This window comes from Mangifera indica, chromosome 9 (genome assembly GCF_011075055.1).
Source record: "Mangifera indica cultivar Alphonso chromosome 9, CATAS_Mindica_2.1, whole genome shotgun sequence".
NCBI lineage: Eukaryota > Viridiplantae > Streptophyta > Magnoliopsida > Sapindales > Anacardiaceae > Mangifera > Mangifera indica.
This window is the reverse complement of record NC_058145.1, coordinates 15,278,926-15,299,020: the sequence shown is the minus strand read 5'-3', so window position 1 is coordinate 15,299,020 and position 20,095 is coordinate 15,278,926. Positions and strand designations below refer to the sequence as shown.

At 30.5% G+C, this 20,095-nt stretch overlaps 1 protein-coding gene across 3 annotated transcripts; it reads right to left on the bottom strand.

Annotated features, from left to right (window-relative positions):
- Positions 1-11,322: 11,322 nt before the first annotated feature.
- Positions 11,323-20,095, bottom strand: LOC123225553 (SUPPRESSOR OF ABI3-5). 3 transcript variants are annotated; one of them, XM_044649579.1, is made up of 16 exons: positions 19,947-20,094; positions 19,015-19,152; positions 18,759-18,799; positions 17,726-18,482; positions 17,557-17,628; positions 17,377-17,469; positions 17,220-17,299; positions 16,769-16,922; positions 16,033-16,120; positions 15,864-15,955; positions 15,714-15,782; positions 14,898-15,077; positions 14,353-14,542; positions 12,403-13,296; positions 11,975-12,156; positions 11,323-11,714 (listed from the first exon to the last, which is right to left on the bottom strand). In XM_044649579.1, exons 2-16 carry the CDS (start codon positions 19,060-19,062, stop codon positions 11,535-11,537), a joined length of 3,120 nt encoding a protein of 1,039 aa, XP_044505514.1. In that variant the 5' UTR covers positions 19,063-19,152; positions 19,947-20,094; the 3' UTR covers positions 11,323-11,534. The 3 variants fall into 3 exon arrangements, with proteins under 3 accessions (XP_044505514.1, XP_044505515.1, XP_044505516.1); XM_044649580.1 differs by lacking the exon at positions 19,015-19,152 and having other exon boundaries at positions 18,685-18,799; positions 19,947-20,081; XM_044649581.1 differs by lacking the exon at positions 11,323-11,714 and having other exon boundaries at positions 12,070-12,248; positions 19,947-20,095.

The following is a 20,095-nucleotide window of genomic DNA, read 5'->3' as shown; positions in this document are numbered from 1 at the left end:
ACTTAACAAAAATTGAAAAACAAAAAAAGTTTGGAATTAATCGTGCCACGTTATTTTGGTGGAAGACTAGGAAAGATGTTGTCTGGAAGTAAATTTAGAAATTGCCAAGTTATTGCTCTGAAAATATGAACATAAAGACTATTGACCATCTGAAACAAATTAAGTGGACGTTTCACACTTGGTGGGGTTTCCATTCTTTCCCATCTTATCTGTTTTCTTCGTAATAATTAATGTTTAAAAATAATAATTATAAATAATAACATATTATTATATAATTATATAATTTTAAATTTTAAAAAAAATTAAATTTATATTCATTATATAGGTCTATTGGACTACTCTTTTCATTCTGAACCCGGCTGCTTGACTTAACAACCAACTTTTTGTTTCTTTTTAGTTTGAAGCTTCAATACACATAGCCACCCTAGTAGTCTTTCCTTTGACTCACTTACTCACAAACCCATAATTTAATTAATTTACTAATTAAGAAATTAATTTTGTGTTAATGTAATTTTCAAAGCAAATCCAAACAGTTTAAATTTCTCGAATACTTTTTTGAACGTGGGAATGAATAGTAAGACCCCACCACGACCGCTGAGAAAATGACTTCATTTTTACCCAGTGCTTACTACTCCCAGCACTGAGAATAAATGGTAGTGGGGTCTTTGGTTAAAATATGTCCCTCTCAGGATAATTTGTAATTAAATAATATAATTATTTATTTTTAATCTTAAAATCATTTAATTATAGATTATTTGTATTATTTGTTTGGTTAAAAATTATATGACTTATTAAATTTAACAACTAAATATTTGATTTGATATACAATTTGAGCATAAAAATTACCCTGTGCTAGTTTTTTTCTTTCAAAGTGCGCTAAGGTAAGCCCTTTTATCGAAAACTAAAATTATGAAAATAAATAAATTATTAAAATTTTATATATTTATTTTTATAAATTGATATAATAATTTGTGATTAAATAATATAATTAGTTATTTTTTCTTTTAATTTAAAATCATTTAATCATAAGTAATAAATACTATTCTTTTGTTGAAAATTAAGAGAACTTATTAAACTTAATAACTAAATATTTGATTGGATATATAATTTGAGCTTATAGATTATATATCATTATATAATTAAATAATTTTAAATTAAAAATAAAATAATATCTAATTATATAATAATATATTATTTATAAATTTAAATTATGTATAAAAAATAATGTAGATTGATGCCTTATAGTTAAGTCACTTTTTGATAATTATATAAATAATGTGGACATGGAATTATTTAAAGTTTTCTTTGTCCGTACCCTCTGGATATTCTTCTCTTCGAATTAGGCACTGGACTGGACTTAAGTTGTGTTCAACTCTGGTTACAATAAATAAACACCAACCTACTATGCTATTTGTTTTTTTAATTTAAGAAAATAAAATACTTTATTAATTTTAGGCTAACATAAAGTCAAGTGGACAAAGTATTACTGTTTTCATTTCGAATCGAGCTGCCTGCTACGTACTGCATTCACATGAAATTATAAGTAATAATACCAATTAATTATAATAAAATCGACAAATTTATGTAAAAATTAAATTTTTAATACTTCAAGTTCAAAAAATATAAATTATTGAAGTCATTTTTTTATAAGGAAAACTAACCCAGTTTATTGTCCTCCCCAAAAAAGAAAAAAGAAAAAATTGTCTTTATGTATTTTCCAGGAAGTTTATTTTTCCACTGATAAAGAAGATGGACTCTTCAGGGTGGCACTCGGAGGAAATTGCGGTGTAATTCCATCGACAAATCAATGGGCATTCTGATTCAAAAGACAAGTAAGAATAATATTATAGCGTAGAATTCCTGCGGTGGTCTATTTTAGTTTTTTTTGTCAAGACGACTGGCTGGCTGTGTTCAATTTCAATTTGGTGGCTGGAGAGACTAACTGAGTGATTTCTTGTTATTTTCTCATCCCACAAATAAGTTTTGAAAGAAAAATGAGACAAATAAGTTTTGAAATTGAGCATTTACATCCTTGGAACCGAAAAATAAATTTTTACACAAAATCTTCGTAGAATTAATATACCCTTATTTTGTCTTTAATCCTATAACAAAAAGATGATATATGAAGCTTGTCATATAATTGAAATATTAAAATTTTATATCATTTGAAAGATTAAAATTTAAGATATTTCAAAAAGATATTGTATTCTCTATGGCTGTATATTTTACCCTTGTGACTGGCAAATAGCCATCTTTCATAGGTATGAATAAGTGGTTTCAGATAAAAAATAGCCCGTTTAGAGGGTGATATATTTATTTAACAAAACACTTATTTAGCGATAAAAAAGCTCCAATAAGTGTTTTATTAGAGTCTTAACACTATAATTTTGCATAATACCACTAAATTAGGTATATTTACTATTTAATATTATCAAATAAATATATTTAATAAATTCTTTTAAAATTTTTAATTCTCCATTCGACATTGATCCGCCTAGTTGATCAAACTGATCAACTTGTGTATCCAATTTTTTGATCAGTCCAAAGTCTGATTAAAGTCTAAAATTCAGTGGGTATAAATGTATCATTATAAAACCTGTGAATCTTTTGTTCTTTCACTAAATTTCAGGGGTGATTGGCAACCTAACCTCCACAATAAGAAATATTGAAGTAGTTTGTTTTTTTTTTCTTTACAGGTTAGAGAACCAATAATTATCAATAAAATATTTGATACTAATTAATTTTAAGGAATTAGTATAACGTAGGGAGTAGTTGATACACATTTAAGCTTCCAAATATGGGCATAAGTTCAAAAGCATTGTAATTAAAAAGAATTTATTGGCTTTCTGAAAAAAGAGGATGTTACGTTAAAATTAACAGTGAAAAATTTAGCATTATTTCAATTATTATAAGGCCGTTTGGTTAAGGGGTTTTAAGATTATCTTGGTAATCTATCTTTTATTCTTTTATTTGATTTGTCAGTAATAAAAGATTACAGTAATATTATATTACCAATGCTGACGTGACAGGTAATATAGATGGTAATCTGATTATCACTTTCACCTTAGATATTTAAAGATTATTGAGGTAATCTTGAGTTTATTATAATTATATTATTATTTATTAATTTTTTGAGACAAAAATAAATTTATTTTTAATTAATATGACAAATAATATAAAAAATATTTAAAAATAATTATATTCAATGACATTTAAGTAAAATAATTTATTAGTAATCTTTTATTACCTATAACCAAACACAATAATTATTTATACTTATCCAATTTTATCAAACATAATAATCATTTATACTCAGTAATCTTCTAAGTAATCTATCTTCAAGGTAATCTTTCTATTTTAGTAATAAAACATTACCCAAATCAAACGTCCCCTAAGGGTTTTTTTATTTTAATTTGGAGTCGATCCATACTTCTTAAATAAATAAATTTAAAATATAATAATAATTATTATATCAAATAAATCAATGTTTACGGAGAATTAAAACATGAATTTAGTGAAAAGTGAGTATAGACGGTCACCACATTTATGTAAAAATTAATTTTTTAAAATATACTATTAAATATAGATTGAAAAACATTTATTTGAAACAATTGATGACAAATTTGACATGTAATGAGAAAATACATGTAGAATAATTGTAAATATATGGAGATTTATTTTTTGCCATTTACTCTACTTCTTGGAAGTTTAATTTACAAGACTTTCTGACTTATATTCCAAGAGCTTTAATTGTTCCACTGACAGAGATGGATCTGCATTGTGGCTTCGGAGGAAATTCTGGCGTAATTCCATCGACAAATCAATGGCCATTCTGATTCAAAAGATCAATAAGAATAATATTATGGCATAGAATTCCTCCGGTGGTCCATTCTTTTTTTTTTTTTTTCTGTAAAGACGACTGGCTGTATTTTTTCTTCAGTCAATTTCAATTCGGTGGCTAGAGTGACGTGACAGAGTGATTTTTTGTCAATGGTAACCCTTATTGCATGAAGAAGAAAGGATAAAACATTTCTGTATTTTCAGAATAGAATAAATTATAAGAGTTAATTTCTCAATTCTCAATCAAACAGTTCCATGTTTGATTGATTGATCGACATTGACAGAAGAATAAATAAGAGGTGATTTTTAAGTTTTTAGGGATTGTGTGGTTCATGTGTAATAAAAATTATCTTGGTGGTCTATCTTTTATTATTTATATTATCTTATTTGTTTTATCAGTGATAAAATATTATAATAATTTTTTATTACCAATGGTGATATGATATATAATATAGATGATAATCCGATTACTCTTTTTACCTTAGATATTAAAAAATTATCAATATAATCTTGATTTTATTATAATTATATTTTTATTTATTAATTTTTTTAACAAAAATAACTATGTTTTCAATCAATATAACAAGTGTTATAAAAAATATTTTAGAATAATTATAATAAAGGTATTTAAGTAAAATAATTTTATAGTATTTTTTTATTAACTCTAACTAAATATAATAATGATTTATACTTACCAAATTTTATCAAATATAGTAATTATTTATATCCTTCAATTTATTAATCACTATGGGTTGCGGACAATCATAATCACTAGTTAATCCTTCAATTTGAAACTCACATCGAACTTAAGATTTGGATACTAGGACGAGCAACTTGAGACCAAACAACCAAATCTATAATTTATAAAAGAAGATTCTTTTGAAGTTACAAAAAAACAATCTCAACCGCTTCTTATGTTATTTTATTTTTATGACGGCCATCTAATAAAGATATTAATTTTCATATAAATATATAAATTATAGATATGGATATAATATTATTTATTTAAATTCAAAATAATGAGTTGGGGAATTAAGAGAAAAAAGGATTCAAATGTATTTTTTCCTATAAAGACTTGTACATAAGAAGTAAATAAAGAGCTGTGAAAACACATATGTGATATTAGAGATTTTTTTTTAATTCTTGTATTACAAAAAAAACTATTAAGAACACCGTGAATATAAGTATTTTAATTATTAAGCCAACCCACATAAAAACCCTGTAATCATTTTTTTTTTTCTTTAACTTGTCTCAGTTCATCTTCATATTTGCTCTTACACACCAATACCAAATTTATTTGAGTTTTCTTAGACTATAATCGTTGCTATTAAAGTTTATCTTATTTTAGACTCTAAATTGTATATATCAATTAGTGATAAGAAATTATATTAATAGAAGGTGGGCACAGACACATCTTTTCAATAATGGCTTGTGAAAAATGACATTAAAAAAAAAACAGACAACGTAGCTTCAAGTAATTTTGAGAGTAGCCTAGAATCTCTCCCCTATGGCTAGTTCATCTTCAAGGCTAACATAACGCAACCCGGGTGAGATAGCACTCCTAGTCCTCAAACTGCTCTCCTTGTTGTTGCCCAACTGGCGCATAATACTGTTAATATGTTACACACCACAACAAAAGAGCATTCTAGGACATCTAAACCACATAGAAAGGGATGTTTGTGAGTTTGACTTGATAATTCCATTGAGTTTTGTTAAACAAGAGATAGAGTTTTTGTTTCAGATAAGTTAATTTCATGGTTGGTTCTAATTCATGTTCCGATTTTAACTCTCTACTTTTCTATAAAATACACGAACTCACTCACCCTTAATAGTGCACACTAGCTGCATTTAGAACCTATTAATCATATTATAAAAATGTGACAAAATGAGGCACCAGCACGCGTGAATATAGTCCATACATATTCAGAGAATGACATGAGACTTGACATAGATCACCAGTTGGCAACAGAGCACCATCTTGTCATTTGGCAACAGAGACGATGACATTCAAGGCCTGTCATATTCATGAAAGCCTGTCTTTCTTCTTATGCTTGCTGCTTTCTAAGCACTCAAGACAAGGATAATTAAAGTTGCCTTGCGTGAACGTATCTAAGTGTAACTAATTAAAATTGATCTAACAAAAAGAAAAAAAAACTATATTAAAACATTTTCTATTGATTTAGAGACAATAATTTCTCCTTCCATTTCATCACATTGCCTCCTTTAAACCAAGTTGAAGAGATTAACCACCCTTTAAGATATGCCCTTCAAGTACATATTCAAATGTTTTTTTAGGGTTTGCATGAAATTTATTGTGAATCAAGACTAATGTTAGGCTTCATATAATATATGTATAATTTTATATACAAACAATAATATATTATCATATAATTAACTGATTTTAAGTTAAAAATAAAATAATAAATAATAAAAAAATAATAATCTTGTAAGAATGATGAAACTTCGGATGAGAGTAAATATAGATAATATAACTTTATTATCATGAAAAATAATATTATATATACAAACTTTCAATAAATATAAATTTATTGGTATAAATTGACATAATTTTTTAAGTTAGATATAATTTAGATAAATTAAATTAAATTAAATGGTTTATTTTATATACTGTGTGGTGCACACATATAATAAACTTGTGAGCCATGATGATCCCACATAGGCAATGTAAAAAGGCATATGCAAAATCATTCAGAAATTAATCAATAATTTCTTGTTAGAAGTGGAACCACCTAACCAAAATGAGTGGCGAGGAAATGGAGATAGATAGATAACAAAAGACAAAGAAAGGTGAGAAGCAACAACCAAATGGATAACAGACATGACCATTTTTTTATTATTTTAAAAATAAAATTATATGTATAAATAAATTATAATTTTTTTAATTTTAAATACTATTATTTAGGTGGTACAAAACACATCTTTCTTTCTCTCTCTCTCTCTCTCTCTGCATATCTACAAAACAATTGGAATAGACTAGAAATTGCGAGGAAGAAGAGCAGGCAGCCATTCAAGTCAAAAACATGAGTGGCCGCGTATTCAAACTTTCTCATTATGATTGTACAGCTTTCAGAAAAAATTCAGACAGAACAAGAAGCATTACCAACCGGAGAAGTTTATTTGATTTTCATATCAACCAAGACTTTGACTTCAAACGTGGAAACCATGGAAAAGTTTTATTTATTTATTTAATGCAAGTCAATGGCTGTGACTGTGTGTGTGAATGTTAACCTGTGCAAGAAACTCGTGGAGCCATCCTTCTGACTAAATTTTATTGTGAATTTGTCATTATATTTAGTTTCCTTTTCAACAAAATAACGGATATATGGACCATACCATATATACGAATTTTTAATATATAATTAATATATTATTATATAATTAAATAATTTTAAATTAAAAATAAAATAATATTTAATTATATGATAATATATTATTTATATACTTAAATTATATATATAAATAATATATACACATAATATTACTCATAAAATAAATACAAAGGTAACATTATATCATCTTTTTATATAAAACAATAAATCTTCCATTTATTATTGTTTTTGAGACAAAATTTTACGATATAACTTTATATATATATTAAGTCTATAAATGAGTATATATTTAATTAGACATGTCAATTAGATCGAATTGAATAAAAGTTTGGCTTGAAATACGATAAAAAGTCTAGGCATGATAAAACCCAGCCCAATATTGTAAAGTGAGTGCCGGCCTTTGGACTTTAATATTACATCCATACGCTGACCTGGTCCGGTATAATACTGTTTATAATATAAAATTTTTTATTTTTTATTTTTTCCTGGCACAAGCATATGCAAGGCAGTCAGAAGCTGCTTCTGCCATTTGGCAGAAGATTTTTCTGCCACTAGGCAGAAGCAACTTCTGCCTGGCTGAAGCCAGAACGGTTTCTGCCTGGCAGAAGCCTCTAGTGGCAGAAGCCGTTGGCAACTTAACTTTTTTAATTAATTTATTTTTTTCCTATAAAAACTTATTCAATTTTTTATTTTCACTTTCAATTACAATTACAAATTTTTTAACCTCTCAAACTCTCAATCTCAATTATTTATTATATTTTTAATCTCATTTTATTTTAATTTTATCATTATAAAATATTACAAATAGATCTAATATCAAATGAATTCAATCAATTTGAATATTATCATACTGATGTTGATAATATTATTAATGATGTACAAGGTGGAATAGGTAGAGCACTAACGGATGAAAGTGGTACGGGTAAAGGTTCACATTATTCAACAGACAGAAAAAGAAAACAAACATCAATGGTATGAGAACACTTTGAAAAATAAAATATTCGGGGTATTGTTCTCGATTTTAATAATTGAAAAATAATTTGTGTTTAAAACTTTTAATTAATTTTTTTTAAATATTGATTAAATGGGTCACGCCGGCCCATTTAAGGCCCAATCCGAATAAAGCCCATTTAAAGCCCGTTAGTATATGGACCGGGCTTTGAGCCTTTATATTTTAACAAGTTGGTCGGACCTGAAGGCACGCTATTGTTTGGGCCTCGGGCTAGACCCATTAACCCGATGGGCCGAGCCAGAGTTGGCCCGACCCATTGATATCTCTGTATTTGATATGTGTTATCATACGATTAAATAATTTTAAATTAAGTATAAAATAACACTTAATTATGTGATAATATACATATATATATATACTTATTTATATACTAAAAATCTTATGTAGATATTCTTAATTAAATAAATAAGAAGTAGATATTCTTGTAATAACAAGAAAAGGGTAAAACCAGGAAAACACAAAGAAGATTGAATTGGAAAATTTTGTAATTTAATTATGGCCAACTTATATGTAACTAAGCATCTTCTAGAACTAAAAAAATATTGTATAAGGATAAATTAGTATATATTGAAAATATTATTTCTTTATTTAGAGAAAGTTTAAGCCAAACTTTTAGGTAACAAACAATAGTGAAATATATATTCTATTAGCAACTTTCTCTTATTGTCTTTCGAATCTTCATAAACATTTACACACTTTTCGGTGCACTCTGCTAATTTTCTTTAGGCCGAAAGACTTACTCTGGCTTTAGGTTCTGCGTATATTTTTACTTTTACCTATAAAATTTTAAAAATTAAAATACTTATAATTTTATTAAAATTTTTTATTATGATTAACGATAAAAATATCATTTAATTAAATATATCAAAATTTTTTAAAACCCAGAGAGTACAATTTTTTGAAATTATCGATACGAAAAAATTGTTAGATTTTTAAAATAAGAGATTATATAATAAAATTTTAATTTTTTTTAAATATTTTTAATTAAATGAGGTTTTTATATTTAATTTTAATAGAAAATTTAAATAAAAATATAAAGTTTTAAAAATTTCGTTAGGTGCTGAAGCAGATCCTTCATTAGGTGAAAAGGAATATGGACAACGAAGAATGGATTCACTGAATGCTTCATGGCTTGCTTTTCACACCATGAACGCAGAGGGAGAGAGAGAGAAAGAGAAGCCAAGTTCAAATTTTTATTTTAAGTGCTTAGTGATCCAAGTAAGTCATTTTAAATAATTAATTTGGATTAGATTTAGACGCCTCCTCAACATTTTAAAAAAGACTGTCAATTCAAAGTTTTCTTCGTTTTAAGACTCAATGGACTAACTACTTAACCCACTTTTCGCTTTTGACTTCAATTTTAACCCATTTGGTACCGGTGCTTTTTGCTCGATGAAGCCTCACGTAGGCTATTACTAGGCTTTTCCAATAGCCATCCTCTCTTAATGGGAAAAAAAAGGACTATTTCCCGCCAAAATTTTAGGCTTAAAACCCTTTTTCGCCCCTCATTAATATAAATAACATTTTTACCCAAAAATAATAAATAACAACTCTCCACCCCAAATTAAACTATATTAATAAAATAATAGTATTAAAGGGTGAAATTACTATTTTATTTTTATAACTTATTTTTTAAAATTATCATAAAATCTTAAATTAATAAAAATTAAAAATAACATTTTAAATATTTAAATTATATAAGAAATTATTTTTTTCTTTCATTTTCGTCATTTCTTCATTTTTTTTTCATAGATAGGGATGCCTTTATTGTATAATTATATATTAGAAGGCAAGTTTAATTTTTGAAAATATCATAGGTCTTTATGAAAAATTTTTAGGGGGTTATTAGAAATTTTAAAATAGTTTTGGGATTTTTTAAAAATTCTTGACATATTTTTGACCCCTAATAGTTTTAAAAATCATAATTATACCCTTAAAGAATTGGATAAAATCCAACAATGTTTTTTAAGAATTAAATTGATATATTTAAAACATTTGGGTTTGATAAAAAATTGTAGTTTTTTATTTTTAAAATTAATAGATATTAAAATTACTATTTCACACTTACTGTATTAGTTTTTTTTAATAGATTTTGAGTTTGGGTGGAAAAATATTGTTTATGCAAACTAAAGGTAGCAAAGTGTTTTAGACCAAACCTTGGGTGGGAACAGGATTTCCTCATTCCCAAATTCGTTCCATTATGCATTCATTCTAAACAAGTGCAATGTATACTTCATTTTCTACCACATGTGTATGTTACTTTTTAACAAAACAATAAATATTATCAATATATTATCTAATTAAATTCGTAATATTTCGCATATCTGTATGAAAAAAAATTATTTTATTTATTTTTTAATTATTATTATTATTTTATGTCCATTTAAACAACCATATGTTTGTTGACAAAATTTACCATTACAGATTATGAAATAAATATATAAGAGAACCAGATATGAAAGCTTAAAGTCTCTTAATAAAAGATCAAACTTGGACGATTCCTATAACAGGGACTCTGCTACTTTAATATGTGACATGGACGGGTAGGTGGAAATTTAGCGAGTTTGACAATTTTTTTTATGACATTATTACAACAGGATACGACATGCAATAGAGGCTTTTTTTTTTACACGAGCTAAAAAATCAGAATCAGTATGTGTTCATGCAATCTGAACTAAAATCAGGTTGTGTTCCGTTTCACACAAAACCAACCCAAAGTGACATGAATGACTTTTTTAGAAAACATTGACAACCATCGAAAGCACGCTGGACACAAACATATTTTATTTCTTGGTCTTGTTTTCTCATCATTCGTTTTTACAAACGTGATAAAATTGCAATTGCGGTTTTTTAAAGTAGCCGTACATTTTGGACGAAGCCTTTAGAAGAATTTAGTCTCATGAAAAATGAGAATGACTCTGGTACATATGAAAGGTAGTCAGTATGCGTGCAGTAACATTTCTAGTATTATATGTCAATAACATATTACATATTAAAAATGAAAATGATATATGCTAAGCTTGTAGACGGTAAAAACTTAGTTATCCAAGTGCATCCTCTTCTTCACAGGCTACGTGCTAATTAATTAATTGATTAATTTCCCTTTCAAATGAGACTCAATTATGATAAGCAATTAGCAAGTTCATATTTGCTTTGCATAACTTTTAAAATTCTGCAGACCGAAGCGAAGCTTCTATAAAATCAAAGTTAACAAATCCGTTCACAAAAGTCACAATTCAACCAAACCTCTAGCCTTACCTATAATTCGTTCAAGTATCAGCGCCATTCACATTCTTCTTACACGGCCACTAAATCAGCTACAAATGCTACCCCTATGACATCTCCCGGAACCTAGCAAGTGCCTTCTTATGGATGAGAGTTTTGTAACTATCGCCTGCCTGCACCTCAAGGCTCGGGTCCAACTTCTTTTGCTGACTCCCCAGTCCTGCTCTATTGTCCATAGCCTGTGCTTGTACAGGTTCTATCATTCCGCTTCCATCCTTGCCTAATCCCTATTCATTGCAATAAGTTAACAATACAGGAAAACAATATAACCATAATATAATGTTACGATTTCATAATTTCAGATAATAAGTGCCAACTGACCAACGGTTTGCCATTCAACTCTCCATGATCTAAGGAACACAAAATATTTTCAAATGTATACAAGTTTTAAATATAATCGCTTGTGCATTTCAATTGCATGATGCACTTGAGGCAAATAAAATTAGTGGCAACGTATCATTCAAGTATTAAAAGAGAGAGAAGATACCAAGCCTTCATGCCAACCCATGCTGCGGAGCATTCGATTTCCCACATTGTTCTCATCTATTGCTTTGTCAGCTGTAATCACCTCATAACTTTGTACATTCTCTGCACTAACACCACGACCTCCAACACCAGGGGGGAAAGGCATTGGATCTGAAGAACCCCTTTTGAGTGCAAAATCTCGATCTTGAAGTCACCAATGGTAGAGAAAATTTCTTACAAGTCAATAGACATATCGAGAGATAAAGCAAAAACTCTGGACCCATCAACTTGGATAACTAAAACCGTTATCAAAAAACCATCATTTCAGAGACTTTCAGATACTATTACTAAATGCAACAGTTGTTGATATAATGGTTCCAAACATACTATGTGCTTTTAACACAGGATGTAAGGGCATGCCATTCACAAACAATATTTAATGAAGCTTACTTGGATCTCCAAACCCAGCATCAGGCAGATCATCTCCAATAGAAGATGAACCATACAAGCTCCTCCTTTCAGCTGCACGATCTCTATAAGTAGTCTGAGGTGGCTCCTTCTGCGAAGAAGCAGGCATTTCAGAAAACCTTCTCTTGCCACTGCCAGATGCCACAGGTGGAGTATAAGAACCCAATGCTGATGCATCAGTTCTAAAGGGAGTCACAACTGTGTGCATATCAGAACTTGTTGAAGGAGGTCCCGCAGATGATAAAGTAGCAGTTGAAGATGTGGACAAACCACCAAAAGATCCTGAATTAAAGCCCTTTCCAGAGTTTCTAATAACACCCATTATAGTGCCTCCTGAGCTGTTACTCACAGGCTTTGGCTTGACTGAAGATTCCAAACCCCCAGCTGCTACAGAAGAAGCTCCTGAAATAAGGGTAGAATTATCCTTTGTAGCCACTGAATCAGACTTGAACTTGCTCTTTGCGGATTGTCCAACAGGTAATGATTTATCATCAGCTGAAGCAGTCTGCTGATTGTCATGACTCCACTGCTTCCACATTGAAGCATTATTTATTTTCTTCTTGTTAGCAAGAATAACACTCTTTGAAGCGAGTTTTATTTCTTTAGATTTGTCCTTCCCTTTCTTTTCAGCAGCTAGTGCTGCTGTTGCAGCAGCCTGAACCGCATCTGGTAATGAGGCAGGCTTCTCAACTGCTGAGATGGTTGCAGCAGGTGCAGAGATAATCACTTTTCTATTATTGGCACCATCAACTGCCTTAGGAGGCTCAGATTCTTTACCAAATGTTTTGTTGTCATTTTGATCAGTACAAGGGGTATACTGCTGCAACTGGTGGTCATAAGAATACCAAACTCCAGTATTACCATCATAATAAAGACCTGGCATGTTGGCCAAAGATTAAAAAAAATCAAGGGAAAATACTAAAATGCTACTTCAAAGAAATTTATATATAACTAAATATTTTACCATAACATACATTAAAACTTCTCCTTTAATTAGAAAAGATATTCTAATATTCTTTTAATGAATTTTATAAATGGCAGTTTAGTATTTTGACTGGTAGTTCCAATGCTCTATATGCGAAAATTACCTATGCCACTAGTATTTAGTGTTAGCACAACTCCCTTAAAACAGTTTTCCCTCATTCCATACATAGATTTTCTAAGCTCCAAAATCACTTTACTTTTAAATTGTGTTCTAAAACCTTTTAAGCTTTGAAGAACTTGATATATACTTAAGTATGATTAAGAAGTAATTCAAAAATCGAGATAGATATAAATAAGTTAGTAAAGATCAAAACTAGTTTGTTATTATTATCCGTGTATTATAAAAAAAAATTATGATTATTGGAACAAAATCACAACCATAATCAATAGAAATGACTAATTATTTTGGAACTCCTAAAGACATCTTTAATTCCATTGTCACCAAATGCTTCAGAAACTATTAATACCATCCCTTGTATTTAGGGAACTCATAAACTAAAAAAAAACCGTCTTTTTTATTGAATAATTTCCAATAATATCAATGAAATTTGAGAATCTCTCAGGTACGTTAAAGATAATATTCCTACAAAAAAGTATTTTCATGTTTGGCAATCTAGATTAAAAAAATATTCTTGGGTTATGAAATCACATGATCTTGAAGTTCTAATTTTCAAATAGTTGTGTAGAACACTGATACCTTTAAGATTAAGAGGGAGAAGAAAACCATAAGGAACACATTATAGCAGTAAATTTTACTCTTTAAAGATGAGTGAAATTTTTTCATGTACTACCACGATAAGAACATACTAAACTATCATAGCTTCCAAACTGAAGTAAGGAAATGATGGTACTCTGAGATAAAATTAAAATAACATTCCACTTTCCAACATATCAAAAAGAAAAAGGTTCCCTTTCAATGACAAAAAATGCAATGAGCTAGAATCAAACCTGTATTTCCATCATAGTAGAACCCTGAAGTAGCATCATAGTAATATCCAGATGCTTCATCCCACACAAAGCCAGATTGTGGAGCAGATCCATCTTTTTGGACAGACACTTCCCCATGCTGCTCATGGCCCCCAGCAGATTGTTTGTCATCTGGATTATATTCCTTTGGTGCCCATCCAACAGCATCATACTAACAGAAGAAAAAGCAACAACATCATACTTAACCAGATTCAAAGTTAACCCCCAAAAAAAAAAAAAAAACAGACAAACACTAAAAAAATTCATATTCTAACTTTGGCTTCTCTTTTTTTAATTATAATTTGGTGAAGAAATAAAAAGCCATCAAGAAGCCCAAAACCTTTTTTCAGGTATCCAAGAATACCTAACTAGTTCTAAGTTACTACATTCTCAAATTGTAGTTCAAGCATACTTGAAAAAATATATAGATTTAGGTACAGAATTTTCAAACTAAAATTTTGAAAGGGTTATATATCATGTAATATGTTAAAAGAAACTTAAAAATATGAGCTAACAACAAGAAATACCTGCTGAGCAAATGCTGCTGCCTCAATTGCGGCAGCTGCAAGGCTACTCAACTGAGAAGACCCAGATGTCCCTGATCCAGGACCAAGAATGCTTCTTGCATAAGCTACTCTTAATATCTGCCCATTCCTCTCAAGAGTTGTTCCATTTGTTGCTTCAAGAGCTTTGGTAGCATCCTCAACCTAAAAGCAATGGAAAATAACTATGTCATATACAAATATAATCTTGAAACGTGACAACAAAGTAAGGCATACTTTTCCAGTTCCCAATGAAAAAAATTAAATTTGATGGACTAGGGGGAAAATTTAAAAAAAATAAAAAAAGACAAAGGTTTAACTCTTGGCTGTAAATCCTAGAATTTTCTTCAAAAATCTAGTAGTTGACTTGCAAGGAGTTAGCCTATGCTACAGCACAGTGATAATATTTTCACTTCGCTCATACGGATTAAAGAAAACAAAAGAGATAAAAATACAAAAGCTCTGTCTGTTTTGCATAAATCTTGATGACAAATTACATTCTGTCATCCTTACCTTCTTTCTTTACAAGAACAAGGTAAATGCTAGTGCTATGGATCATTGGTCATAACATTTACAACTTAAGGACAGAAAAAGAAAACATTACAAGCAATAAAAAACATGTGAGGTCCTTTTAACAATATCTAATCTATGTCTTGCACACTGAGTTATGATTGACATTTACCTATTAATTCAAAAATATATGTCTTATCTAACCTAGCTTGGAATATAAAAAACTAGATGCAATAAATGAGAAATAATTTAACATTCAACAGGGAAACTGAACAAATAGAAGCACCATACCGAATGGAAATGCACAAATGCAAATCCCCTTGACACATGAGTGAATTTGTCTCTGACAAGGCGAAGATCCTGAAAGTGAAAAAAATCCAAAGTTCACTTTACTTTGGTAGAAGGAAACAAGAATTTAATCAACAATCATAGAATATTAACCTTAATTGGAGCATGTTTTGAGAATTCATAGCGAAGCATTTCCTCATCAGCATATTCGTCCAATCCTCGTACAACAAGAACATGAGTGGGACCTGATTACATATTAAACCTTAAAGATAATAGCTATACTTAGAATAACAGGAACAAGTCAACTAAAACTTTGACCAACCTGCATCTGATCCCCTCTTTCCTGAAGATGGTAGATTTGATAAAGTCATATCTGCTGCAGGAGCATCATCAGTTCTAGCCTCATTGCACTGCATCAATCGGAGGGAAAACCCAAAAAAGTTTAAATAAATCTAAAGAAATAAGAAAACAGCAAACCTCCTTTATATAGACATTAACCCTGCCCACTAACTTAATTAGTACAAGTCTCAGTGATGTAGAACATATAGGCATATATGAACGATTATTCTTATTCTTTTGTTTTATTGACCTGAGGGAAAGCTATATCAAGGTATTTAGCACTTTAATTTTGTTTGTGAGTTGTTTTGAACTTTTATTTTGTTTTAAATTACGACTGTTTTCTGTTTGTGATATAATTCTATATATGCTTTTTATTAAAATTAAGATTTTAAGCCAATAATTTCATGTGAAAAATAGAATTTGATAACTGATTAATAATATATTGGATCCTATAATATTCTATCTGGTTTCTTTTCCTAATTCTCTCTCTCCACTCCTCTCTTCCTCCTGTTCTCTCCATCACTTACATGGCAAAAGAGAGCCCAGGTTCAAATTCACAGCTAGCATATGGAGGTAGCTACCTCCTGTTTGTAGTCCACTGGACGCATGGAATTCCAAAGGACCAAAAGTTAATGTTCTTAATGATTATTCTAACATACAAATGTGTTCCTTGTCATCCAAAGCGACGTTCAGGTTAGCAGAGTGAATTGAAGAAAAACCTGAAAGCAGGATGTTCGCCGAGCAAAATTCACACAGCCACAAATGGTGCACATCCAATCAGATGGTATTGTGATGTTTTTATGGTTACTATGGCCCGTTCTCATAGTGTTTTCATGACCAAAAGGTCCACCTGAACCCCCAGTTGGCTTACTACTGCAACAAAACAATTGAAATAATGGTTGTGAAAAACAAGAATAGAACTAAAGAAGAAAAGTAAAACAAGATGAGACTGATTGCATATATTTTCAATAGCAGAATAAAGACATAAAAGTTAGCCCAGTTTCAAGATACTGTATAAAAATCCTTCTATTTTCAACAACATATAAGATCTACATTACATCATCAATGTACAAAAAAGCTATATTAAGGTAGAGATCATAACTAACAAAACAAAACCAAGAGCAAGTATGCAAAATTAATGACAAGACATGATTGGGATGAAAAATAAACCTGTACTCAAAGAAAAGCTTCCTGCCATCCACAACAAGACCATCCTCTCCAATACTATCCATCATTGCTCGTGCTGCTCCCTGTTCAATAGCAATTCCTGTCATGTACTCAATCCACAAAATCAAAGAAGAATAGACATTTCAAGCACAGCACATACCACTGAAGGAAAATCAATAAATGCAAATCCACGTGAAATCCCAGAATTTCGCTCTTTGATCACACGGACATGACGAAGTGGTCCCCATTCAGCCTTAAAATCAAAAGAAGAATAACTGTTCTTAAGCATAAAGGGATTACAACAAAAGGATGAAAGCAAGAAAAGAGAGTAGAAAATTACAAGGAACTGGTATAAATCTTCTTCAGTTGTCTTCTGAGAGAGACCCTTCACAACAACAGTGGGAGATGGGGCCTGCAAGAAAACATATATCTAAACCTTCTGGCCAGCATCAAATCCTACATGATAATTATGAAATATAAAATTTAAAAAGATTAAACTTCAATTATACCACCGAATAGTGCTCCCACTGACGTCTATCTTCACGGTCCCTTCGCTTTTCAGTTCTCTCATGTCGGCCATCATCATAGCTGTCCGCTCGATGACTTCGACCATGGCTTCGAACATGAGGGGATCTAGATCTAGGACGATCATCGTGGCCATGAGACCTAGATCTAGACTGAGACCGGGATCGGGACTGCTCATGTCTTCTATGTGGACTTTGATCTCTTTCTCGACTTAAACATCTCTTATCACGTTCTCGGTCACGAGATTCATACCTCCTCCAGTTATCATCCCTTCTGCTACCTCTATCATAATCAGAATCATAACTGTGACGACCATAATCATAGTCCCTCTCTCGACTATTCTCTCTGTTCTCATGGGAATTATGAGATCGGTAGTCATAATCATCATAACCATCACGATCACGGCCCCACAACCTAGGAGGCTTGTCAAATCCATGATCACGGTAATTGTCAATACCACGATAGCCATCACGAAACTTACTGAATCCTTGAAATGAATCAATCTCATGATCATGAAATGAATCAACATCATGGTATGAATCAGCATATGGTTTCTCATGTCGTCTAGATTCCCTTTCAAGGGGATACTCATCTTCATAATTTCTTCTCCTTGATTGAGGCCAAATACCAACAGCAGGTGCTAGCGGATAGTCATCCCTTTGGAAGGCATTTCTTGGATAAACATTATCCCTTGAGTATCTTTCATCTAGAAACCTCCTCTCATCATAAGAACCACCAGCCCTGCCATAATGACATAAAATGGGATGGAAGAGAAAGATAAAAAGTGATATTATGTACTCAAACTTCAAAAATAGGAAAAAGAATAAATAACAGAAATTAAAATAAAAATATCATCATAATTTGGAAATGTCATTTAGTGAGCGTTAATAATAAGTCTTGTTGCAAAATCAGGCAAGATATAAATACTAATAATCATACATACATTTTCCAATTAAAAAGCTTTACCGACAGTCACTAAACACCTTTTGACCACGATAAACATCATTCAGCACTCACCGGAAGTTTGGTTCATGGACTGCAGCATACCCCTCCAGAGCCTGTGGATTCAAGACAATAAGTAATGTCAGCAACAAATACAACCATGATAGGAGGTTAGGCAAATCCAGTCCATATCCTCACTGCCCCACGGCTTTCTCTCATTTTTTCTTTAAGGATGAGATGCCGAATAAAAATGGTCAATCACATATGCCCTAATAATTTTCTGGTATTATCATCCCATATAGGTGATTATTAAGGAGGAAACCGCAATTACGCTGTTATTATCCCATCCTTGCTGAAGGCCATAGCGACCAGGATCCATTTCTTTGAAGCAAAACTGTCTGCAGTAACCCCTGCAAGGCTCTCGATGATTGCTCAGAAGTTTCGGAAGCAGAATGTTTTAAATCACTTCCTGTAATATATGCACAAACAGACACAGTTATGCCATGATGAACCAACCACCAATAATTCCCATGAATTGACCTTGCCTCCTGTTTTACAATTGGAATCCCTCAAAAATTCAAATCCTTTTCCAGAAAGTCAGAACATCCATCTTGCAATTCTCTTAAAACACAAGAGAAGATGCTGATAGCAGTGCCCATTGGCTAATATTCATGAAGGTCATCCAAACGACATAGACATAAATTTAAATTTGAAAAATAAAAATATGAACTAATGTTAATCGAACATGAAATTTAGTGTGAAAAAGTCACTAAAACAAAGTGATCACGCACATACGTTTTTGAAATAACAACCATCATCTCCATAACAAAAGAGGATAAATGTCACTTTCATGTTCAAATAGCTGGGACAAAAGTAAACAAAATTGTCTCCACTCAAACAAATGATATTTTTCACTACATGAGCTGATTAAACCAATCATAAAGAATTACAAATATCCCTTATATTGTTATAATACAAGAGATACATCAATAACAAGATAAAAAAACTCCCAACCCAACCGTATTTTATTGCTAAAAGATGAAACAACCTAAGATCATCTGAGATTTTAATATAAACAAATACAAAAAAAAATGGCTATTTTGGACCAGGTTACAATTACATAAGGAATTGAGAATTTAAATAACGTTGCGAAAAAACCTCAATTACAATCAAAAAATCAAAAGAAAATATATATTACCATTCAATTGAATATCAAACACAATCCTAATTCGACGATTCATATTGATAGGAACATGAACGTACCCGAAAGAAGTGTGTTGGATCTGAAGACACGATTCGCTACTATTCTTCTTCTTGGGTGATTTGTTGCTAGGGTTTTTTACTTTTTATTTTTCCTCTTTCCTCTCGGTCAGTGGACCCCAATAGGCGTTTGATTAAATAAATCATCGGAG